Raw genomic sequence first — 26857 nt, 5'->3', positions numbered from 1 at the left:
AAAAGTGAGTTGCGAGTCGTCTCGTCAGTAACAGCTGATGCTACATGACGCAGTAAAACGTGGCAGAAAGGAAGAGAAAGAATGGAAGAAATAAAGAATGAGAAAGAAGCACCAAAGGAAATAATATAGTGATGTGGTAACGTCAAGATACATGGCAAATGGAATGACCGAGTGGAGGTTTGATTTTTGTTACGTACAATCAGTAAGTCATGAAAATTGCGGCATGGTATTAAACATATGTTCCGTAAGCAAAAATTTGTAAACAAAATTATAATAAAATTTCAATTTTCCCCCACGGGACACGAAAACAGTTGCGTAACTGAACTAAGCAACCCATTAAACATCAGACGAAGACTAAAACGACAATGGCCCTCAGACTTAAAAGAACACACTAGTTGAAGATGGTAGTCGTACTCAACATAATGCATAGTATGCTACATAGGAGAATCATCACTGGATGATCACTCCGCACAAGTGATTTCCTTATTGCTCCATTGTAGAGTAGATTGTAAATTGCAAGAAATAAAAAAAATCCCTTAAAAATTATCGTAATTCTAGAGAAGATTACTGTAAAATTATACCCTATAAAGTATCTGTTCACTGGTCACTGTAGCCGAACGGTCTAAGGCATGAACTGTCTTCGCTCGCTTGGAAACCGGGATCGTGGGTTCGAATCCCACTCAGGGCATGGATGTTTAGTTTGTGTGGGTGCGTCATTTTCTTCTTTCTAGTGTATTGTATCCCGTTGTCGTGGAAATATGCTTGTTTGCAGAACCGTTACTTAGCAACGGATTTTGTATATTTTCTTATTCCGCGGTCGTTGCGTAGCAACGGGTGTGCATGCCACAATATTGAATAAGATGTTAAGGAAATTATGTCAGAGAGTATAGACTGGCTGAAGATACGGTCCAGTGGCCTAAAGTCATGGAAATTAAATTAATTCCAGAGTCCTACGAGAGGCGTGAAAGGTTCTGAGCAGCTGAGAGACTATCATCTTCTCGAAATTGGGCTACTAATTGATTCATTCATCAGTAATCTCAGACGACAGGTCCACAGTCTCTTCCAAAACAGTTCCTCTACTTAATGCGATCACAAACTTTCTCCTTCAAATGAAATAAAAATATCCTCTTCTGTCTCCAAGGTCATCCAGCGTCTTCTTACGCCTTCTTCCTCGTCTTCTGGTCACTTCTATCCGCCCCTCCGGTTTGTTTTGTCTCCAGAGGAAACATCTCGCATATATGGTACCTCTGTTTTTGGAAAGAGACTATCCAGGAAAAGTGATAATGTGGTAGTTTTTCCATTTGCTTTCCACATCGCAGTACAACAGCCGTTCAAACCACTCTGGTCACGCCTGTTGCTATACGAACTTGAACCATCTCGAGCATCATTTGCTCTGTGCTTCAAGACGCTGCTGATGACGCTGCTTCCGGCATCAGTTTTTGGTTTTTGGTGTCTCTCTTCGTCTGATGCTTACCCTTTGACCTGTCCAGCAAGGAAGGCCCTGCCAGTAGCTACGCTGCCGCTGGTATAGCTCTCAGGGTCCTTGGCATACTCAAAACCCCTCACCACGATAAGGTGGAGACACCAACGAGGGGGGTTACTAATATACAAATAAAATTCAGAATCGTAGTATGTCATGTTATGTTACTGATAATACATGTTAGCAATGGAACGCTGTATAAATAATCTTTGGTGTTGATGGAAGACCCTTGAAAATTGAGGGCTCTCCATTTCTTACATAGGCCATAATGTTTCGTACTTTTATCTTCTCCATTTCAAGCGCCGAGGCCTAAGATTGACCGCATCTCTGTACGTAGCCGCCCTACCTGAGTGACACGCAGATCCAATCACAAACCGCATAGCATTACGTAGTAACACACGTAAATAGATATACATTTACTGATCGCCGTGAAATGCGGACATGATGCCAAGTGACGTGTTATATACTGAGTTCATTTGTCGCTCGAAGCAGCATCAGAAAGTGTCCGGCCCAAATCCAATGTTGACACTATGCCTCACTGAGGCAACATCATTTCCTCTTGTGTAGAATATTGGATTTGGGCTTTGCGTTAACACTGCCGGACTTTTAAATTCTAAATCACATGACACATGACAGATTAACCATTTCCAGTTCCTTGGAATCGCTTGACGAAATAAAATGACAGGCAAATTATTATTATTATTTTTATTCGATTAGAGGTTCTCACACCAGGAGCCGGGATAGCTCAGTCGGTATAGCGATTGGCTGCGGGCTGGACGACCAAGGTGTCGGAATTCGAGTCCCGGTAGGGTGAAGAATTTTCTCTTCTCCACGTGGTCCACACTGGCTCTGGGGTTCACCCAACTTCGTGTTCAATGGGTACCGGCTCTGTTTCTCTGGGGGCAAAGCGTCCGGGAGTGTGAAGCTGACTACTCACCTCCAGCTAGTGCCGAGGTCAAGAAAATATGCATCTATACATTTACTCCCCCATACGCCTTCATGGCGTAGTGCTTAATTAGTTTCTCACATCAGTCTTTACGAAGAGTACAGTCTCGTGCAATGTGACGCCGTGTACCCCAGTAGAATTTTACCGACTTTTCGGGAGGACATATTGCCTCCATCTTCAGGGTCTAAGAATCTGCTTGGTACCTGATTTTTCATGGTTAATTTCTTAACTTACTCTTCGGAACTGAAGATGAAGACAGTACTTTCCTCCGAAACATCAATTAACTTCTACCGGAATGCACTGTATCACAATACAAACGAAAGTGCTCCATGGAATAGACCAACGCGATTAATCTAAAATCTGTAATGCTTTAATTGTTCTGGGGTTCAACTTCAGTCTCTGTATTATATTCTCTGCATATCTGCGCATGCGTGGGAGATCCACCACTCTTTCACAGGCCGTGTAAGGAACTGTAGAACAAAATGGCCGTTCTTCAGGTACTGTACTCTTGACTGAGCCAGTGAGTACAGTTAACGTAAATTGGCTTCAAAAGGAAATAGGAAAACACATTACACATCACCAGTAGAAGTCGAATACATTGAAACGTAAACAGTGAAAGTTGCAGTGACACTGCGCTAAGCTGATGAATGACGATCTTTGTTTTGTAATTAGATATGTTTTAATTGTGTTAATGTCCATTTATTGTATTAATTAATGTGCTAAATGTGGGCTGTATCCCGCCCTGCTTCCAAGGATTGATTGTACTAACATATTCTTTAAACGTTTCTTTCCACAACCCCCTACCTCCACCCTCTACCTTCACAAACTCTTTCTTGTAACAACACTTCCCCCCTCCCCTCAACACTTCCGACTAATTATTGGTTATTTTAATGGGCGTTTCTGTCCGCTGACACGCTTCAACCCACATCACAAACATCTGCGTGATCACACGCGTCCATTTCGCTGACGTTTTTTTTTCTCTCTTCTATTGGCATTTATTCTCTTCCCTCCAAACTACATAATCTATGATGGGTTGTTCCTGTCAAACCGAATTTTATTTTACGAATTCAATAAAACATGAATTAATCCACACCAACATACAACAAAACGACCAAAAAACAATTTTCCATTTCGACAACCCCTTCATGATCTTTTCGCCATACTTTCGTACTTCTAACCACTCCATTCACTCTTTATCGTAACATCTTTCGCATGACTGTATCCCTTCGTTTGTTTTAATTATATTTTGCTACTTTCAATTTTCTCTTGTTTTGCTGTCGTTTGTATATAATAATATTAAAACAAAATTTACGTAACTTTTTAACACGCTTGAATGTTTTGTTCTATGTCTTTACCCGCACACTCTGTTTGCGTGTTGTTTTATGGCTTGCTCTTTGTGTATGTAACTTTTCTGTTTCCATCTTGTGCTTGTTCTTGGATACATCTCATATTACTGTCTCTCTCTCTTACTTCCTTCATATACTTCTCTTCTTTTTATTTCGTCTGTACAACTGTGTTTTATTGCTTGGGGGTTTTGACTCATATTTGCCCATTTCTTCTTTTTTGCATATTTATCCTTTATTTAAATGTTTCACTTTCGTTATCTTGGTCTTCAATATCTCCGTCGTCAACCTATTTACACCATTTGCTCCTGAACCTCGACGCTTGGCCTCCTCCCGCTGTCACAGAACCTCAAGAGATAGACCTTATCTACCAAGTCCTGAAACAAGCCGGTGAAATAAGCAGTAGCCGAAGTGGCACCGCTCGTGCCTTGACACCAGCACCACCTGCCGCGGCGTCTGTGAAGCAGTCGGAACAGCCCAACGGAACTGGTTCTACGGCGCCCAATGTTGGCTCCTTCCACAGACGTTCTGGCCCTACCCAGCAACAGCCATTGTTGTTAAGAGGAGCTGCTAGTTCTCTAACTGTGGGCCCCGTACCTCATGCATCCATTTCAGGTGTGTTTGTGCCTTCCATGTTTCAGTGTTCTTGGTGTTGACTAGTTGCTTGTTAATGTGAATGCTGACTTCTCTTGTGTCTGGGTGCCATAATGTATTTTGATTTACTAATTACATTTATAAATGTCAGATTAACTACTTAAGCTCTTTGACTGTTAGGTATTCGTTCACTCGAACGTTTTGTCTAACTGTAGCTGAATCGATTGATTTTAAAATGACATATCTTTATAACTGTCCAGCAGGCTTTACGCCAAACATCTGTCACTCAGTGTGAGAATGACAGGGTGTTGTGTTGCATATAACGCAGTACGAACTAAACATTTCTCTTATATTTATCCCTTTGAGCAAGTATTCTCATAAAAAGAGCAACTAACGACACAAAATATATGATAACATCAAATTTTCATATTAGTTACATTTACAGAGCTGATATTACTAGGATGGTCAAATTAAAGTCAGTGCTATGGCCGTGACATGCAGGTAACGAAAGTGGAAATTAGGAATGCTTGAAAATAATTAATTAGTAATCCTGAAGGGGAAGAACATGTAGAATATGAGACGCAGATGCGAGAATAACATTAACATATAGGCTATGAGACGCAGATGCGAGAATAAAATTAACATGTAGGATATGAGCCGCAGATGCGAAGATAACATTAATATGTAGGATATGAGACGCAGATGCGAGGATAACATTAACATGTAGGATATGAGACGCAGATGCGAGGATAACATTAACATGTAGGATATGAGACGCAGATGCGAAGATAACATTAACATATAGGCTATGAGACGCAGATGCGAGAATAGAATTAACATGTAGGATATGAGCCGCAGATGCGAAGATAACATTAACATATAGGCTATGAGACGCAGATGCGAGAATAAAATTAACATGTAGGATACGAGCCGCAGATGCGAAGATAACATTAACATGTAGGATATGAGACGCAAATGCGAGAATAACATTAACATGTAGGATATGAGACGCAAATGCGAGAATAACATTAACATGTAGGATATGAAGCGCAGATGCGAGAATAACATTAACATGCTGGATATGAGGTTCTTGCCTCTATGAACATGAAAAATACTTTCTTCTGGTTTGTAACGCCGTGGAGTTTCGAGTGAGCCCAACGTTTTGGAAGAATATATCCCTTCCATCTTCAGGGTCGAAGAACAAGCCAAGCAGGAAACAAGTCATCTGTTTCTGCTCGTTTCAGTCTTTGGCTTAATATTCGACCCTGAATATGAAGACCATATATTTCACCGAAACTTCGGACTGTCTCCACATTACAGGTGCTGTAACGAAGAAGATAATCTTCTTTAATATTATCATGAATTGTGAAGACGTAGGACATGTGACTGTTTCCTGAATTCATTTATCTCAGGATATGTTCTATTGGCCGGTTGCTTTGGACACTTTGATATTGGTACTATATAATCGGGCTTCATAAATTAACCGGTAATTTTTTTATTATCCTGGTTATCATCACCGTTTTTAAAAGAGTTTTCACTGGTCTCTGTCCTGATGCAGATTTATCCGATCAACTTTCTCACACCTTACCTCTTCAATATCAGTTTTAATATTATACTATGACAAATAGGCCGTTTCTGGGAAACGAATTGGTAACATATTTCCACGGAAATACGGTTGTTGGACGCAAACCATCGCTGGGTGCTAAAGAAACATGTCCACGGATACGGGAATGGAAATGGTGGACACTTAGAAAGCAGATCGTTGCTACGAGCAAACAGCAAACACTTCGTAGACTACTCTAGACTATATAAGTTGCGGTTCAGACAAGAACTAATTCATTCGTATATGAGCATTCATTAGTAATTCATCCGTAAGTTAGTCTCAGTAGGAAAAACTCTAGAAGAGAGGACAGTCGTAGTTCCGTCAGAATGGAGCAAATCTTGTCATTTAACGTGATTAAGAGAGGTGTTAATAAAATCAATCACTGGATCCAAAACCCCATATTATTGGTCACGGAGACAGAAACACGTGAGAGTATTCCCATCCGCTCACAGTTCCCCCACGTCCTTCCTTTCAGATTTCCCGACTAAAATTCTTTACACATTTCTCATTTTTTCCATCCATGCTGCATGTCCTGTACATCTCATTCCACTTGCCTTGATCTATTAATAATGTTTGGTGATGAGTACAAATTATATAGTTTTCTGTAATTAGAGTTGTCCCAGATTATGTGTGTAACCAGTGTGGTATCTGGTTGCGATATGTTGCCTGAGTCAGGTGGTCATCCAGCCCTCTTAAGTAACTGCCCTCGAAAACAGAGCGGAAATCAAACCGTAGTTTCGAGTGACCTGGACTTGGCAGTTTGATTCTGAAGAGCCTTCCTCTTGTGTTAACAAGCATTGTCCGCCGAGAGTGTACCCGTGTTCACACTTGTGGTCCCATCGAGGCAGAGCATTTCGGCCAAATGACATTAATATGTACAAGAATTTATGGACTTCAAATCGTGGAGCCTGGTATAGTGACTGGAAGGATTTGTAGTCCCGGTAAGGGCATCGATTTTCTCATCTCCGCGTCGTCCAGACCAGTGCTCGATCCTTCACCGCCTCGTATCCAATGGGTAACGAGAGCTCTTCCCTCGGGGATGAAGCGGCCCGGGCGTGAAGCTGACCACTCACCTCCAACTAGTGCTGAGGTCAAGAATACGTGGACCTATACCTCTACTCCCTCATACGTATTCATAGCATAGTGCTTAATTAGTTAAGCACAGGAAAACAATGAATATATAATTATGAATTTTAGATCTGAAGGATCGTTAAGGTGCTGGAACTTGGAAATTTAATTACATTATGTACATGTTGACGTATTTATGTAATTACAATTACTTGTGTACAGAGTTTTAAGAAAGAAATGAAGCGTATTTTGGTACTTCTTTGTGAGAGTTTAGATTCCAACGACGGCGAAGCGTCATATTGTGCTTTTCGGCACCCTTTTTGTCTGGTGGATAGGTATCATAGTTTTTTGGGGATGAGGGTGCCTTCTACTATTAATATTGTAACGTGTTTTGCCACTGAAGACGCCGTTCGGATTGTTAATTGCTTTATTTAACAACCTGCAGATCGTAACTACAATTAATTATAACACAGTTGCGGGTTTACCCAATTTATAAACCCTGCACAATAATTTATTCACTCTATCTTCAGTAGTTTTCACTTATTCACAGTGAAATACGGGAGCTATACCAGTGTCACTGTATTACACACTCCCATACTTTATCACACTATCGCCTCTAATCACACGTTCCGGTCTTCTGCACGATTCACTCGCTACAACTGAACTCGGCGACTGCTACAATTCAACTGACTGCTTAGTCAGAGTCAGAGTCAGAGTCACATTGCAAGTGACGGTCAGTCAGTCAGTAAGCCTTGGTGTCGAGCCCCAATTGGGGCTCATGACCAGATATTAATTATTACCGTTTGACAGTTACGGTCTTGTTTCTGTGGGGCGCCTTCTCTGACGAGAGGACGGGTCTGTCTTTTGTATATGCTGCTGGCTCTTGCCAGCGCAGTCTTTCTCGGGTCCGAGTCCCTTGGGACTCGCGACCATATTTTACTGTCTCAGAACTGAGAGTTGAGAGAGAGAGAGAGAGGTGCACACACACACACACACACACTTACGGATCATCTTCAGAGGGAACATCAATACTTATTCGGAAACCACCATCACAATAGGTGTTCTGATTGCCAACTCAGATACACACATAATGCNGATTGTTAATTGCTTTATTTAACAACCTGCAGATCGTAACTACAATTAATTATAACACAGTTGCGGGTTTACCCAATTTATAAACCCTGCACAATAATTTATTCACTCTATCTTCAGTAGTTTTCACTTATTCACAGTGAAATACGGGAGCTATACCAGTGTCACTGTATTACACACTCCCATACTTTATCACACTATCGCCTCTAATCACACGTTCCGGTCTTCTGCACGATTCACTCGCTACAACTGAACTCGGCGACTGCTACAATTCAACTGACTGCTTAGTCAGAGTCAGAGTCAGAGTCACATTGCAAGTGACGGTCAGTCAGTCAGTAAGCCTTGGTGTCGAGCCCCAATTGGGGCTCATGACCAGATATTAATTATTACCGTTTGACAGTTACGGTCTTGTTTCTGTGGGGCGCCTTCTCTGACGAGAGGACGGGTCTGTCTTTTGTATATGCTGCTGGCTCTTGCCAGCGCAGTCTTTCTCGGGTCCGAGTCCCTTGGGACTCGCGACCATATTTTACTGTCTCAGAACTGAGAGTTGAGAGAGAGAGAGAGAGGTGCACACACACACACACACACTTACGGATCATCTTCAGAGGGAACATCAATACTTATTCGGAAACCACCATCACAATAGGTGTTCTGATTGCCAACTCAGATACACACATAATGCCTGGAACACACAATGTACACAATATTCAACTTTTCACTATCACAGCAGCCTTCCTGGTATTAAAACTTTTAAAGTGTTTAAAAAATTAGCTTACCTGAACTTAAATATATTTAATAGACACGGACAAATAGAAATTTAAATATACAACTGACTGCTTAGGCATTCCAATTCTTNAAATACGGGAGCTATACCAGTGTCACTGTATTACACACTCCCATACTTTATCACACTATCGCCTCTAATCACACGTTCCGGTCTTCTGCACGATTCACTCGCTACAACTGAACTCGGCGACTGCTACAATTCAACTGACTGCTTAGTCAGAGTCAGAGTCAGAGTCACATTGCAAGTGACGGTCAGTCAGTCAGTAAGCCTTGGTGTCGAGCCCCAATTGGGGCTCATGACCAGATATTAATTATTACCGTTTGACAGTTACGGTCTTGTTTCTGTGGGGCGCCTTCTCTGACGAGAGGACGGGTCTGTCTTTTGTATATGCTGCTGGCTCTTGCCAGCGCAGTCTTTCTCGGGTCCGAGTCCCTTGGGACTCGCGACCATATTTTACTGTCTCAGAACTGAGAGTTGAGAGAGAGAGAGAGAGGTGCACACACACACACACACACTTACGGATCATCTTCAGAGGGAACATCAATACTTATTCGGAAACCACCATCACAATAGGTGTTCTGATTGCCAACTCAGATACACACATAATGCCTGGAACACACAATGTACACAATATTCAACTTTTCACTATCACAGCAGCCTTCCTGGTATTAAAACTTTTAAAGTGTTTAAAAAATTAGCTTACCTGAACTTAAATATATTTAATAGACACGGACAAATAGAAATTTAAATATACAACTGACTGCTTAGGCATTCCAATTCTTTTATAAACCCTTAGCCAGACAGCGGAAAACGCGCCTCGCTTCCCTGTTGCGTAATCGCCGTGTTTACAGGTGGTGCTGGACAACGCTGCCAAGAGTTGTTATTGCTGAGTAGCAACCAGCGTACTTCGGCTCGGCTCACTTCGGCTCTACTCGGCACGGCATGGAGAAATACCGGTTTCCTTACGGTTGCGTAACCTGGCAACCAACCGTTTATCAAGGGTCTGTCTTCGTGGTAACTCGTTTCACCTCTCGTTGCCTAGTAACGGTTAGACATATCGCACTGCTCCCTTCTTAAGGCTGTTCGTCCCGAATAGCCTAATAGTGCATCACCGGTCCTTTCCTTCCGAGGCTATACTTGCAATGTATTCTTGTCCGGCTCGGTGTTTCTTTTCTTCCCGTTTTCCGTTCTCCAACTGCTACATCTGCCACCTTCTTATGGTTGCTCGTCTCGAGCAGCTCCATGATAAGGCGCGAGTCAGTCCAGGTGTACTACCAACATCCTCGACCTAAGGTTCTTCAGGATTCTGTATACCACATCATTTATCCGGGTCACTACTTTGTATGGACCTTCCCACGAGGATTGAAGTTTCGGCCGTTTCCCTTTCCTGCGCGCTGGGCGATAGAGCCAAATTCTGTCGCCCTCGTGGCAACCTGCGGGGTTGGCCAGTTTATCGTACCGAGATTTCGCCCGGTCACTGGCGAGTTTCATCTGTTGTCGGGCATAATTGTGGATGTCGTGCAGATGATGCACCAAGTCTACTGCATAATCAGTTGTGGGTAGTTCCTTGTCTGGGGGTACCTCAAGCAGCAAGTCGCAGGGCAGTCGGAGTTCTCGTCCGACAACTAGGCTAGCAGGGGTCAAGCCCGTAGTGTCGCGAGTGGATGCCCTGTAAGCTAGGAGGAAGAGGGGTAACCTCTCATCCCAGTGCCTCTGGCGGCACATGTTCTTCCGACTCGTTGTTACTAACGTACTTTGGCGGAACACGCGGTGTCTTGTTTGTTTATTCACATATTTATTTACGGTACGCGTAACGTCGCTTTCAGTAACTGAGATCATTAAGGTTCGAACCGTATAGCGCACAGTAAATAATGAGTCATGAAATATGTGGAAGAAAGCAGTCTTGACGTAATTTGAGCCAGGAGAAACTAGGGAAAAGCACGGAAAATATCAACCGGGACATCCAATCTTCGGACCGATAATCAACCCTGGAACTCCATAAGAAGGAATGTTAACCTCCTAAGAAGGGTACAATTTTTCTCTGAGTGTTATTCCTTTCTTCTGAAGTTTCAGTTGCCATAACACATTGCGATAGAGTAAGGAAAACAGACTGTACCGCAGTTCACGCTGTTAATCGCCGGCTTCGCACAGCAGCGGTCCGGCTTAAATCCCAGATCTGGTCTTGTGGGATTTGTGGTAGATGAAGTGGCGTTGGAGCGTATTTCCTCGATTTTTATTCAGCCAACTGTTCCATATTCATTAATTATCCTGCCATGGACGTTATACACTCTCGTTACTGAGGGCATCGTTAAACGACCAACGTAAAATGGAGAAAACCGTATCCCGGGCGAAGAACGAATATTTATATTTATAAAATTGTGTATGATCAAAATGGTGTCACAGCTCTGAATTCAAGATCATAACAAAATGCGTACTCTGTAATGACACATGGAGTGTGTAACTGATTTACTACATACACACCTGTCACAGCATTTCTCGCCCTTCTTGATGACGTTTGTAACTGTTCAGTCTCACAATCCTCGCTTAATGCTCTCATAGTTAACGTTTCGTTATTACTGTTTTCATACCGAGACTTCATGTGAACTCGCCATTGCATTGTTATCCGTCTCAGAGTTTAAGAAAATGGCCGAACAAGACGCAAGTGGTTTATATTGACGAGATTTGGAGGTCATCCTCCCTTCGCGCCCTTCACTTTTGTCACCGGTGAATGCAATATATCATACTAAATGTTAAATAAATTTTATTATAGTTTACAATTGCATATATTTATAGCCAGGAATATACAAGTATTTATAGTTGTATAATTTAATTATTGTTTTTTCCTTCTCAGCACAACTCTCAAAATCTCATTCACGTTTACTCCGTATAATGAGTTTATTGATCTTAATGGTATGACAGTGTGTTACAAGTTTCGGCGTATAAAGTCATCATCATGTAGTGTACACTAACAACTGTTCGCAAATTAATGAATTGCATTTTATATGAATTCATATATTACAAAGGGGTTGCATGCAATAGCGTAGTTGGTTGAGGCACTATGTTACAAGTTGGAAGGTCGCGGATTCCAATCCCGATGAGGTAGATTTTTTTCAATTTACCTAATCCTTCCCGTCGCACTGTGGCCCTGAGTAGACTCAGCCTCTAACAGAAATGAGTACCAGGAATCTTCCTGATGGTAAAGAGCGGCCGGCGCCTAAGGCTGACAACCTCACCACCATCTGGGAGTCGATTGTCTAGATAATATGGGACCCTCGACGTCTCACAACCCTATGGGCCTTCACGGGCCTATTACAGGGATAGCTTTACCATTTTACTATATATTACGATATAACAACTAGCACAAATGTATCAGACATTACAGATAGTTAATATATTCAACATTTCGTTAGAATTAATATCAAACTTGTAAATATATTAAAATTGGAATAAAAAATGTACAAACGAGAGTACAAACGACACAGCACGCACGTAGTAAGAACATAAAACCAAGAGAAATAAACGACATATCCCACCAACAGGAGGAAAACAACATGACCCAATGTCGGCTCACGATATTTTAACATAATAACTAATTTTTTACATACAAAAGAAAATTTTAATACAATTTTAAATACATTGGGAGGCTAATGTATGGAAAGTGAATATCATATTGCGTGCAGTGGAAAATCCCAGTCAGAATACCCAGCAAATATGCTTAAAAGAAACAGCATCCTACGTAAGTCTACCCTTCAAGAAGCGCCGTCATGAATGCCTGGGTCAAACACCAAAACCAACCACGTAAATAACAAAATTTATATAGTGAACATTATTCATAGCTTAAGTGCATATGGTTAAAATATCTTGTGTGACAGTGTTTCCTGATCGTAGTGGCGCGCCTCTGAGGATGATTCTTTTGAATCGAAACATGTAAGGTGAATGAGGACTGAAGTGTTGTAAACTCGTATGTCACAGTGGACTGAAAATTATCCACTCTGTAAAAAATGTATATTTAATATGTACCTAGAAATATATATAAAGGCGTCTATAGGAAAATAAAGCAATATAAAAATAATAAAAGTTTTTAAGTTATAAAATACACTCAGACGATGAATTAAAATGTTGCTCGTTGGGCCGTTTTTAAATATCTCATACACAAATACTGTTCATGTTGGTGCCCATTGTTGCAAGTGTGACGCTACATTTTGTACTGATCTGTGAGTGTTATTTTGATCGTGGTCTGGTTTGTTTTATTTGCACTTCCATTTCCTTATCGAGCAGTCCTACTGCTCGGAACGTACTTATTGTGAAGCTCAACGCTGCTTATTTCTAAGTTTCCCTGTCTGGTTCTCTTCATTCTACGGGTCTATCCACCTTTCGGGTTTCAACGTCTGGCTTCGTTATGTGTCAGATTGTTGAGACGGAAAAAGCAGTAATTAAATTATAAGTAAACACAACGGAACGCACTCCTTGAAGATTTGCAGTCTTCTTCACATAGCCTGCATGGCAATGAATGTTATTGAAGGGCTCAACAAACACTCGGGGACGTAAGCTACTGATTTCTTCTATTTCTTATTGTAGAAACCGATTCGCTTAATGCCGTTTCACATAACGTCTTGGTTAACGAGAACGTAACCACGATTTTAAGCGAGGATTTATTGTATTAATTTTTAATTCGCATAGTGGGGCGGTGGAGTCCAGGTGGGTTCACTCGGCACGGCGGCCACTGATTGGCCTATTGTACCTGACTCCGGGTGATTATGATGATGGAGAATTTTGTGGAATGAAGATTGGCAAGGGAAACAGAAGTACTCGGAGAAAACCTACCTCAGCGCCACTTTGTCCATCACAAATCCCACTTGACCAGACTCGGGTTTGAACCCGGGCCGTCGCGGTGGGAAGCCAGCGACTAACCGCTTGAGCTATGGCGCAGCCTTATTTATTGTATTACTTTCAGGACGTGTTAGAAACGCGAATTATTGTGTCTTTGTAGTCTTATTATGGGTTGGAAGACCGAGGTCTTTTGTATTTAGGTCGCAAGTAGCCTATTGTACAAGTCCCGGAGTATAGACGAGAGAAAGTGGGAGATTTAGTAAGGGAAACCGAAATCCTCGGAGAAAACAGGCCCCAATACTACAATATTAACCACAAACCCCACGATAACTGAAGTGGGATTAAACTCGGACCGCTGCGGAGTGAAGCCGGTGGCTAACAGCCCAAAGTTATTGTACTTGCTTTGCGAGTTACTGATGTAATTAGTAGAGGACATTAATTGCAATAGAGCACATAAACATCATTTCACTTATGAAGTTACATGGAGCTGTAATTAATACGAGCACAACTATTTTTAGCTCAATTACTTTAAGATTAATTGAATTCTAAAATATTATATGTATGTATCTTTGCTTCCTGAGCAAGTCACGCAGTATGTGTGACTATAGACGAGATTTGGATTGGTAAATAGATTTATTGACCACTTACGGGTCGTAACTGCAAAGGGCTATAAAACTATCATTATTTCCACACTTTACAGTTCACTAGAGTACGCAGTCTAGTGTTCTCAGTCTGTTTGTAGACGTTTCCTGGTAACGGCTTCAACAATGACTATTCCTCTGTTTCCGGCTTAAATCATCTCTTCACTAACTCCTGTGTGTAATTGACTGGTTCTAAACTTTATAACATTTTGCACGTACCACACAGAAAATAGCTCTTCAGTTGTTGCGCTCATGTCGCTTGCCGCGGGAACATGTTTATCGAGCCGTTGTCCAGAAACGTCCCTGGTATATCAGCCCATCTCGCTGTCGTTGCATAGCAACGGTTCTACACGTTACAGTATGACAGCTGAAATTCAAACTAATCTGACCTTACACAGAATTATAACTTGAAATGTGTCAAATCATTTTTAATAGTATGACAGAATTTTAGATAAGTAAAATACGAAAGATTTCCAAGACTGTGGAAAATAGATTCCATTCCATTTTATAATTAGAACTATTAATTAATGTATATATACAGGGTGTCCCAGGAGGAATGTGCCAAACTTCGGGAGGGTGTTCCTTATGTTAAAGTATGCTGATATAACCCAAAACACCTATGTCCAAAGTTGAACGGTTACGGAGATAATGGCCAGAGAAGTGTCAAACTTTGACCGGTGTTACACACTTGTTGATTACCAAATACATATTAAAACTGGAAGGAACATGTGGTTTCTGTAATGTTAATAATGTACGTAACATCAAACTAACTTGTAAGTGACATGAAGCCATTAAATTGAACTACAAAGAAATTCGCACGCCATGTCAGAGTTGTCGTTAGGGTTCCAAGCACTATACATGACACATCACTGGCAAGCGCTGACGTAACATGGCTGACTGCGCATACTGGTATAAGCCGACTACATAACNATCACGCAATGTCTGGTGAATTCGCGTAAATACACTTCGAGATGGAATCCTTCGATCGGGAAAACGCCTTTGATATTCTTCAACAGCAGCACGTGTATTGCCACCGCAAAATCCACACACAAAATGCATATCACAATATTCCACTTGTGAAAATACAAAAGGCATTTCAGCAACTCTGCACAACTAATTACCAAGCATTCATGACACGGCCGCAACGTACTCTGTATGTAGCACATGAGCTTACGGCTAGTGTGAATCACCACACTCAAGGGCAAACATAGATAAGACGTCTCAGCTGACAAGTACAGTGCATGGACCCGCCAGAAGACCACACTTTTCTCGGGCCAGTATCTCCGTAACCGTTCAATTTTGGACATAGGTGTTTTGGGTTATATCGGCATACTTTAACATAAGGAACACCCTCCCGAAGTTTGGCACATTCCTCCTGGGACACCCTGTATATATTTTATCAGGCCTGTTATACAGTGGTGACAGGGGGCGTGGAGGTATCCCACCGCCGTCACCATATGTTACGCCGTGGTGACAGAGGAGCGTGGAGGTACCCCACCGCTGTCACCTTATGTTATGGCGCGAAGGGGGCGTGGAGGAATCTCTCCACCTCTTCCGCCATCCATGCCGTTGCGCCCTTGGGGAATGGCCAGTTGCAAGGCTAAGCACTTGGTACTTGACTCGTTAACTACCTCTTGGCTGTGAGTTCCCACTCCCGATAACACAGGGAGGTACGGGAGAAAGGGGAAATAGAGGGTGTGACTGGGGGTAAGTCATTAACACCACACATCCCCTTCACTCGGTCTACTCTCGTCTTCTAATACTTTATAACACTTTATACATATCACTTTCATGGCCGACAGTGGGCGGTTACGTACACATTTTAATTTAGAGAAAAATAGACTTGGGTTCACCATCCCTAGCCTTCGAGGTACTTCCTACGTCCCCACTCAGGGCCTACTCTCTCTGCTCTAACCCTGTAACATGACACTTTAATATCTCACTGTATATCCATGTCTGATATGAACAGTTCGACTTACTTGGTGTAGGAAGCTGATGGTGTCCCCTCACTTGGTCTGGCACGACCATGGCTTTGGACCTCCTGGCCTCTGGCTGGCTACTCCCTTAACATTGTACACTCAGTTACGATGATCAAAAGATTGATTGTTTGATCCGAAAAGATTCCATGATCGATTCAACGATAGACTCAATGATAGACTCTCTTCCAGTTGCGTCCGCAACTTTATAACCTTCCCCCTGCTGACTAATATCTTGGGATAAGCTCCGCCTCTTCACTAGAGCGGATTTTCCCCCAAGGGTCCGTCTCTCGTTGGTCAGCTGGGTAAAGAGGGTTGGATCTCCTCAGGCCGTCTCGCTGAGTCAGCACTCTGTACGCCTTGGCCGTACAGCCGTTTTCAGTCTCTTCCGAGTGAATCTGCGGTCTAAGCAATGCGACAAATTTCTGCTGACGTCGCTACTTCCTGAATTTTTACCTCAAACATTACCCTTCGTCTAACTTCTCTACTGGGCCCAAGATAACTTAATACCTAAAAGTTACAAAAACCCTTGCCGAAATTCTACGGCATTACAATGCCCGTTACAAACAGTTCTGTCTTCTTAGATATAACAACATGTCCGTTGAAAGTCAACCGACGTTTCGGAGGAACACGTTGCCTCCATATGTAGGGTCGAAGAATAAGCCAAACAAGGAATCAGCATGACGTAAGGAGATGCAGAAAATCTGCTGCCTGCTTCACGCTGGGTTCTTGCTTGGCTTATTCTTCGACCCTGCAGATTGAGGCAATATGTTCCTCCCAAACGTCGGATGACTTTTAACGGATTACACGGCGTTATATCCCAGAAGCCAGAACTCTTCATAACCATCGGTGTAGGGACCTCAAAACCTAAAGTCCGTTTCAGTTTATAATTTGATATTTCGGAGTTTAACTCCATGGCCCCTACTCTCCAAGTCCAAGTCCAAGTCACATTGCGACTGACGGTCAGTCAGTCAGTAAGTCTTGGTGTCGAGCCCCATCTGGGGCTCATGACCAGATATTTATTACTCTTTGACAGTTACGGTCTTGTTTTTGTGGGGCGCTCTCTCTTACGAGAGGACGGGTCGATATGCTGCTGGCCGTTGGCAGCGCAATCTTTCTTGGGCCCGAGTCCCTTGGGGCTCCCAACCACATTTTACTGTCTCAGGTTTGAGACTTCCATTTTCGTCGCCTCCTACGACTCACAGGGTCACGGTGGAGGTATTCGACCCCGCCTCCACACGGGGCCCCTACTCTCTGTAATCCCTCTTAAATTGTATTCCTGTGTTCATATACGTATATTATGCATTGCCGTTTTAATTAGTGGCCCTACCAACTTCTGGTAGTTCACTCTCCTTCTGTTTCGCTATCTTGTCTCATTCCCCGTTGCATTTAATCACGTGTGTTCCTGTTTTTCTTTGCCACTCTTCTTTATCCTTGCATCCTACTGTCGTCCTAATATGCATTTCTTCCTTGTTATTAGTAAACTTCTTGTTCAAAATCTCTTCCCTCATATCCCCCCCCCAAATATGTGGTTCCAGTGTTCTTTGCTATATATGGGACATATCCTCTGCTTATTGCTTCTTCTAATCCCTCCAGTCCCGCTATTTTCCTCTATCTCTTCCCCTCCTGGCTTCCCCTCTATGTAATTCTGTATATGTCTCCGTCTTAAAATGGTTCCTTAAATTGTTACACAGTCCTAGTGAACTTAACTCTTTCGTTTTGCCGAAGTAATCAATATATTTTACTTATTTTTATCCAAATATCAAAGATATATAGACCCGTTGCTAGGCAACGACCGCGAAACGAGACAACGGCCGTTGCTAGGCAGCAGCCCGGAAGAAACAATGACATTACTGTTGGAAGTGGTGTTTTCTGTGAGGTCTGCTTCGAGGCTATATCACGCGACTGACCGAGTTCAGTTAGTGCAGTCGAGTAGGTTGGTTAGGGAGAGAGTTAAAGGATGGCTGCGGTTCAATCCTTGTGAGCCGCTACTGTTAGAAGTTGGTAGCTAAGTCACGGGGATAATTCGGAAATCCAGATTAAGGTGAACATCCGTCGTTGGAAGCCGTTACTAGACAGCGACTGATGAAAATACAACAGACTGAAAAGACTTACTGCGTCATGTAGTGAACTGCTGAGTGTGTGAATACTTGTAATTACGATCCGTACGTAGTAAAACCCATTCCCAACCCAACTGCCATGTATAGTCACTCATACACGTGATAATATCAATATATTGTGACATGTTGCGCAAAGGAGAACCCCCCCCCACCAGCAGTGACGCGGCGGGTGAGTCCGCGCTCCCCTCCCCCTCCTCCGCACGGTAACGTAACGGTGACGCAACAGGATTGTTACGGTAGTAACAGCGGTTACTACCGCTAGCGTTACTAGCAACACAGCGCCAGGCAACAAGGGTGCCTATTACGTGGCCGTTTTCCGTATTGTCCGATCAAGGCTACATAAGGAGCAGCGAAGGCTATTCACAATGAGTTGTACTGAGTCAGTCAGTCAGTCCTGGAGCTACCTACGAGTCAGTCCTCGAGCTACCTCCGAGTTAGTTCCGAGTTAGCCAGCAACCAGTTGTATTCTGGCATTTGGAGTGTACTATTTGTGATACTGCAGATAGCAGTAATCGTAAATCTGTAAATTGGGTGATTGTAAGTTCGAATGTGAAATAAAATTCGCTACATCAAATACCTCGTGAAGTTATTTGTCGCGTTATACGCCCAACACGCGACAATATTTTTATTTATTCTTATCAAAATATCAAAGACCGATATATATTCACGTAATAACTATAATTTCATCTGTTCCTTTATGGGGTCTTAAACTTGATAATTCACCTTAAAAGATAATATGGGTTATGGATGTTTGATAACAGTTTTCTGCTCAGAATATTTGAACCTAACGGAGATGAAGTAACAGTAGGACAAATAAAACTGCCTAAGGAGAAGCTTCACAATTTGTACTCCTCACAAAACAATATCGCGGTGATCAAGTCAAGGCGATAAGATGTACGGGGAATGTAGCACGCATGAGATACATGATAGATGCTCATAAATTATTGGTCAGAAAACTGGAATGAAAAAATAAATCTCATTGGATACCTAACGTGTAGATGCGACAATGGATATTACAGAAATAGGTCGCGAGGATGTGGGATGGATTTATCTTGCTCAGAGGAAGGTCCGACGGAGGGCTCTTATGAATACGGCAATGAACTTTCTGGTTAAATAAAAATGTCCTAATCCTTTTACTTTCTGAGTGATTTCTCGAGTTATTTTAAATTTCTAAACGAAGTTGTCCAAGCGTCAGGATACCTCAGTCGTTAAATTGAATGGTCTCGGCTGGACTACCGAGGAATCTGCATTCGATCCCCGACAGGGTCAATATTTGTTGTTTCCACCTTGTCCAGACCGACAAGCGCCCAGGTAAAGAATGCGTGGAGCTATACCTCCACTCCCCAAAACTTACTCATGGTGTGCTGTTCGATAAGAAGCGTAGGAGTAACCTTACCTGTCCGTTTATAATTTGTATAAGTAGAAACGTAAAATTAACCGCCAGCGCAAACCAAGTTACTGAGGTCAGATGTATAGAGGAAGTTGTATTAAATCTTTCACGCACCAGTGGTTACTATACGTACCACCCGCTTTAACAGACTGAAACTTACCATTCTACTCATAGAGTTGTATTTGTGTGTTTTATATGGTTCTCACAATACACAGCGACTCTCCCCCTAAACAGCATTAACCAGTTGGTCTCTGTAGCGGAGACGTAATGTTTCCTGTGAGGGACGGACTCTTTGTGGTTTTGAAGGCTCACAGAGTCGTCACACATCTAATTATGGTCAGGAGCCCTTGGGAACTCGGAACCAAAAATCACTCTGCTACCGAAGGCCAGCAGAAATTTAGCAGACACACAGTCAGTCGGTCTTTAAAGGGTCAAATAATCACATCTTAAGCATCCATAGTCTAAGAAATGTGTAGTAGACTTCCGTATAAATACCAGCATTTGCTATCCTGCAGTTACTTGGTCACCTTGCGAATCGTAAGAGGCGACGAAAAGGGAAGTCTCAAATCTGAGACAGTAAAATATGGTCTCGTGTTCCAAGGGACTCACACCCGAGAAAGACTGCACTGGCAAGGGCCACCAGCATATGCAAAAGGCAGATCCGTCCTCTCGTCAGAGAGGGCGCCCCACAAAAACAAGACCGCAAATGCCAAACAGTAATAACAGTAAGAGCCCCAGATGGAGCTCGACACCAAGACCTACTGTCTGACTGACCGTCGGTCGCAATGTGACTTGGACTTGGACTGCAGTTACTTATGTTAAAAGGCGTCTGATGTCACGGGAGCAGAATGTAGCCGTAATAACGGCAGTGAAATATACGTTTCAGTCGGTATTGTAGTGTACATCTTTTCCGAATAAAGTTCAGAGCTTAGGACTTCAGGTTGTCACGGCTGTGGTCAGAGAGAGTTCAGTCTTCTGGTACATAACACCGTGTAGTTCGTTGAAAGTCAACAGACGTTTCGGAGGAACGTGTCATCTCCTACTTCATGGTTTAAGAATAAGCTAAACAGGAAACCAGCATTAAGTAGACAGCAAACTCTGCTTCGTACTGTTTTTTGTCTGGCTTCTTCATTCCTGAAGATGGATGAGAGATGTCCCTCAGAAACATCTGTTGAAGTTTAACGAAGTTCACGCTATTATAACCCAGAAGATAGAATTGTTTAAAGTCGAAAGGTTATGCATAAACCTCATCACCGTTTGCTGCAGTTGTTTTCGTTCAAATCTAACGTCCTAGTACAAATGTAGTTGTCTTTCCGGGACTTTGCGTGTTCATAGCGTGCAAGTTTAGTGATCCTGTGATTTCAAAACATCCTTAAAGGGATAAAACCTCTCAGATTACATCACAGCCAATGAAGACACAGTGTGACCGAGTGTAGTGTTAATAACAGCAGCAATTTCCCATTGAAATTTCAACGCGCTTTATGCTCCTGTGTAAATATAATTCATCGGAGACTTTGGCTTTTGGTTTATTCCCCTTCTAATGGATCCTTTGATGTTCCCATGGTCCGTGGAATTAGGTCTGCATGTTCTTTGTAGCAGGGCACATCTAAAGCTTGTAAGGTTGAGCTTCACAAAAACATGTACAGCCTGTCTAACTCAATTTGCCTGGTCATCTACAAATTTTCCTTGATATGTTCGACAGGTTATTGACCCTACAATATAATTTTCCAGTCAGCTGCATATGCAAAGGATTTCAGAAACTGAATATCGCGTGAGAGTTTTGAAAATAAAACGGTAGCAAACTCTTGAGCAACCCCCCCCCCCCATCACACCCGTGTGTGGGTGGTACAGTCAGTATCAACATATATCGCACGTGCTTAGCGTTATCTCAGGTACTTCGATTAGGAAAATTATAACCCTAAAATCTTTTAAGATCTAAAAGTCTGTGACGATGGTATAGTAATACAATTTTGTGTTTCTGGACGGTATCCATCGCCCTGTTTTTTTATTTAAAAAACACACTGTTTCGGAGACTGGATTCTGTCTCCGTCTTCAGGTGGAACCCACTCAGTTGGGCCCAGTCAATATATCTTGTGTTTGTGCTCGTGTCCGGAGGTAAGGACTAGTTCTATCGATTGGATCTAACTTAGTATTTTTTTTTAATTCGCTTGGTGGGAGAGTGGAGTCCAACTGGGTCACGGCGGCCACTGATTGGCCTATTGTAGCCTGCCCCGGGTGATTATGATGATGCAGAATTTGGTGGAATGAAGATTGGCAAGGGAAACCGAAGTACTCGGAGAAAACACGCCCCAGCGCCACTTTATCCACCACAAATCCCACTTGACCAGATCCAGGATCGAACCCTGGCCGCCGCGGTGTGAAGCCAGCGACTAACCGCTTGAGCTATGGCGCGGTCGTCCAACTTAATAGGTTCCAGCTGAAGACGGAGACAGAATCAAGTCTCCGAAACATGTGTTTTAAATAAAAAAAAACAGGACGATGGCTAACGTCAAGAAACACAGTAATTGTACCTATAATCTTTGTGGGCATAAGGCAAACGCTTTGCTGTTACGATGTTTTGAATATCAGCAATCAAAGTTCGCAGTAGTTAACAAATGTGAACAATTGATTCCAATAAATGATAGTGGGTGGGATGCATGAGTCGGTACTTCAGTGTCCTACTTGATCGAAAATACTTCATAGGATACATTTACATAACCGTATAGTGTTTCTGAAAGTGTAGTATCTTAGTATAAAAATGGCAATCTTCCCAGAACTTTTCCAGTTAACGATATTAGATATTTCTGACAAAATAATTCTATATTCTGTCATATAACGCCCTGTAGTCAGTGTGAAAGTCAACCGACGTTTAGGGTGGAACATGAATATTTTCCTCCCGAAGCATCGGTTGACTTTGAACAGTCTACACGTCGTTATATTCCAGGAAATAAAAATCTTCATAACCGTCGATGTGAGAGCCTCAGATCCTACACATGTTATATCCCAGAAGGTAGAACTCTTCATAACCACTGCTGTGAGAGCCTCAGATCCTACACGGAGTTATATCCCAGAAGGTAGAACTCTTCATAACCACTGCTGTGAGAGCCTCAGATCCTACACGGAGTTATATCCCAGAAGGTAGAACTCTTCATAACCACTGCTGTGAGAGCCTCAGATCCTACACGGAGTTATATCCCAGAAGGTAGAACTCTTCATAACCACCGCTGTGAGAGCCTCAGATGCTACACGGAGTTATATCCAAGAAGGTAGAACTCTTCATAACCAGCGCTGTGAGAGCCTCAGATCCTACACGGAGTTATATCCCAGAAGGTAGAACTCTTCATAACCACTGCTGTGAGAGCCTCAGATCCTACACGGAGTTATATCCCAGAAGGTAGAACTCTTCATAACCACTGCTGTGAGAGCCTCAGATCCTACACGGAGTTATATCCCAGAAGGTAGAACTCTTCATAACCACCGCTGTGAGAGCCTCAGATCCTACACTGCGTTATATCCCAGAAGGTAGAACTCTTCATAACCACTGCTGTGAGAGCCTCAGATCCTACACGGAGTTATATCCCAGAAGGTAGAACTCTTCATAACCGTCGATGTGAGAGCCTCAGATCCTACATAGCGCTATATCCCAGAAGGTAGAACTCTTCATAACCGTCGATGTGAGAACCTCAGCTACTACACAGCGCTATATCCCAGAAGGTAGAACTCTTCATAACCACTGCTGTGAGAGCCTCAGATCCTACATAGCGCTATATCCCAGAAGATAGAACTCTTCATAACCACTGCTGTGAGAGCCTCAGGTCCTACATTAATGAAAAAAATGTTTTTTATAAGGAAAATGGTTGCACGTCCACATGAATGGATTTCTCGGTATGTATTATACTCAGAATTCACTGATGACTCTGAAAATCGCACCATTAGGGAATATGGCTCAAATGGAAACGTTTGGAGGTGCCCCTTTCGAATCTCAGCCAAGACACCACTATACTGTCTGAGGTCTCCATTTTGTGGCTTACTCGGTCCTTTGAGAAAATTCATGGATGCTTTAAATTTTGTCACGATCTCTTCCCTACTCACCCAAAATACATTATCACCAGTCGATACTGAGACCGCCTGTGTCGTCTAGTGGTCAGAGTTCCTGGCTACAGATCCAGAGGTCCCGGGTTCGAGTCCCGGCGCTACTAGTTTTCTTGAGGAATAGTGAGTCTGCAACGGGATCCACAGCCTCGTGAGGATAATTGAGGATCTATTACAAGACAGTAGCGGCTCCGGTTTATAAAACCTAGATTAACGGCCGTGGGGATTAGTTGCGCTGACCATGTGACACCCTTTATCCGCAAAAGTTGGCTCTAACTTGACCGACAAGTGACGGTCGCTCTGTCGGTATGGTTCGCTTGCGGACTACAAGCCGCGGAGTTAATGTATAGTCTAAGCTACTGACAGCATCGTTGAATAAACTACAAATATAGAAACAGACATCTTAACGTTAAAATTTCAGCGGGCTTTTTATTAGTTTATACGCAATGTTATACCTATGTTTATCAACAGTAAAGAGTTTGATTTGCGAGTGCAATGTGTGTTTGGATACAAATCTGTCACTGTCAGGCTGTCACTTCATATGAAACGTAAATACTAAATTAAATGTAGTTCGTATGTAACCAAGCGTTTGAATTAATTTTCCGCTAATGGATCCATAATAGGATTAGAGTTACACAGCTGCAGGCCTAAGTACTTGTTACACTAAAACCAACTTTATATCACGTTAAAGTTCATATCAACATTGAATTTTGAAGTTTACCAAGAATTTCATCTCCATTTAGTGTATGGGTTAAAATGGTGGAGCTATACCTACACTCCCCCATATATCTTCATGGCATAATGCTTAACTAATTAAGCACAGAGGTAGATTTTACCTTATACGAAGAATCTTTGCTATTGAAGCTTCTTCCAAGCCATGTATTAATTTACTGTATTTCAAATGCATGAATGTTATAACTTAAGATATCAGCGTTTTTATATTAAATTATATTACGTTATTTGTTAATATTAAGGTCTTCTGATATAGCACAGTCGGTATAGCGTCTGGCTACGGGCTGGACGACCGAGGGGCTGAGTTCAAGCCCCGGTATATTCAAGAATTTTCTCTTCTCCACGTTGTCCACGCCGGCGGTTGGGTCCACCCAACCTCCTATCCAATGGGTACCGGGGGTAAAGCGGCCGGGGCGTGAAGCTGACCACTCGCCTCCAACTAGTGCCGAGGTCAAGAAAATGTTGACCTATACATCCACACCCGCATGCGTCTTCATGGCGTCGTGCTTAATTAGTTAAGCACAGGAACAAATTTACCTTTACGGTCGTCTAATATACGGCGTTTAATTTGGTGCCAACGTTTCGGAGGCATATTCTGCAGCCATCTTAAATGTAGAAGATAGAGACAGCAGATATCTATATCTATCTACCAGACTACACGGTTAACATTACACCGTAATGTTAACAGGGCTTTTACACCAACATGAGAGACTCAGATATATATGCCTATTTTTCTTACAATTTAACTAGGGCAACAATCTTCAGTCGCGTCCACGTGAGAAATTTTTATCCTGGGAAAGGTTTTAGGGTGACAATTTTTAAATATGTTTTTATAATTTCATAATTGTTGACTGATGATCACGAAGCATGCGGCGATTTCCTTCCCAAACACCTAACTGCCCCGAGCCCAGACGGACCCTGCTCCATGAGGTTAATGAGTTCCAAAAATTGTCAACAAAAAAATATTTACTCTGAGCGCGCCCCTTTATCTGAACCTAATGTACGAGTAAATCATTTGCCACCAACTGCTATAGGGGAAACAGGCTGACATATCTGCAGTACACTCCTGTTACTGAAATGCGATTGGTGCGCCATCTTCTTCAAAACTTCTGAACGTGAGCATGCGTCATTTGGAATGAATAATAAACATAATACAAAACAAACTCCGTGGCCTATAGTCCGCAAACGAACTATACCGACCCAGCGACCGCCTCTTATCGGCCAAGTTAATGCCAACTTTTGTGAATAGAGGGTGTCACGTGGTCAGCGCAACGGATCCCCACGGCCGTTAATCTCGGTTTTGTAGACCAGAGTTGCTATTTCCATGAAATAGCTCCTCAGTTATCCTCACGAGGCTGAGTAGACCCCGTTCTAGAACAACTACTTCTCAGGAAATCTGGTAGTGCCGGGAATCGAACCCGGGACCTCTGAATCTGTAGCCAGGAACTCTGACCACTAGACCACACAAGCGATCTAATAAACATAATAAAATATTTCGAATTCTACATTCCTGCATATGGGAATAAAAGGGAACAAAATAATAATTCAATTTGTGTTTATTTACCTGCAAAACTTAACAACACAGAGGCCAATTACAAAGTTAGCAGGAGTACATAGAAATACACAAAAATAATTAAAGAACAAAATATAAAATATGACATTCTGTATAATAATTCTTCAATTCTTTATTGTTTATGTGCCAAGTCAACAGCCGCAAGGCCAATTACAGACACAGCTAATAATAATAATAATCTCTACACAATATAATCTAAATTCTATATTCCTGAGCATGGATAATCTGCAGGCATGCGATACAAAATTGTGAGTGGTACAGTATTTTAATTCACATTTCACATCTAAAGAAGCCACGTGACAGGAAATTTGTGTCAAGGATTATGGGGATAAGGAAGACATCTGAGGAAACACACTATAACTTACAAAGACCTAGAAATTAATCCATTTATTTACTTATTCTATATTTCTTTTATGGGATTATTTAGTTTGTTGACATTGTTATATTCTTGTCGGAAAACACTGACATCAACTTCGAGAGACGTGAAACAGGTAAAAAATAAAATAAGGATTTCGCTGTCGTTAGTGGATGTATATGTAAGGGAAATCAAATAAAGGGGAAGAACCTTACATAATTTAGAACATAGATAT

At 42.3% G+C, this 26857-nt stretch overlaps 1 protein-coding gene across 2 annotated transcripts in view; it reads left to right on the top strand.

Annotated features, from left to right (window-relative positions):
- Window positions 1–26857, top strand: part of LOC111874632 — a 627779-nt gene that overhangs the window by 553273 nt on the left and 47649 nt on the right. For both annotated transcript variants that reach the window (XM_033755536.1, XM_033755537.1), the window contains one exon: window positions 4115–4384. In XM_033755536.1, the coding sequence (XP_033611427.1) occupies window positions 4115–4384 (270 nt within the window). The remainder of the gene's footprint in view (window positions 1–4114; window positions 4385–26857) is intronic.

This window comes from Cryptotermes secundus, unplaced genomic scaffold (assembly GCF_002891405.2).
Source record: "Cryptotermes secundus unplaced genomic scaffold, Csec_1.0 scaffold20, whole genome shotgun sequence".
NCBI lineage: Eukaryota > Metazoa > Arthropoda > Insecta > Blattodea > Kalotermitidae > Cryptotermes > Cryptotermes secundus.
The sequence above is the reverse complement of the archived record's forward strand: the minus strand, read 5'-3'. Positions and strand labels throughout refer to the sequence as shown.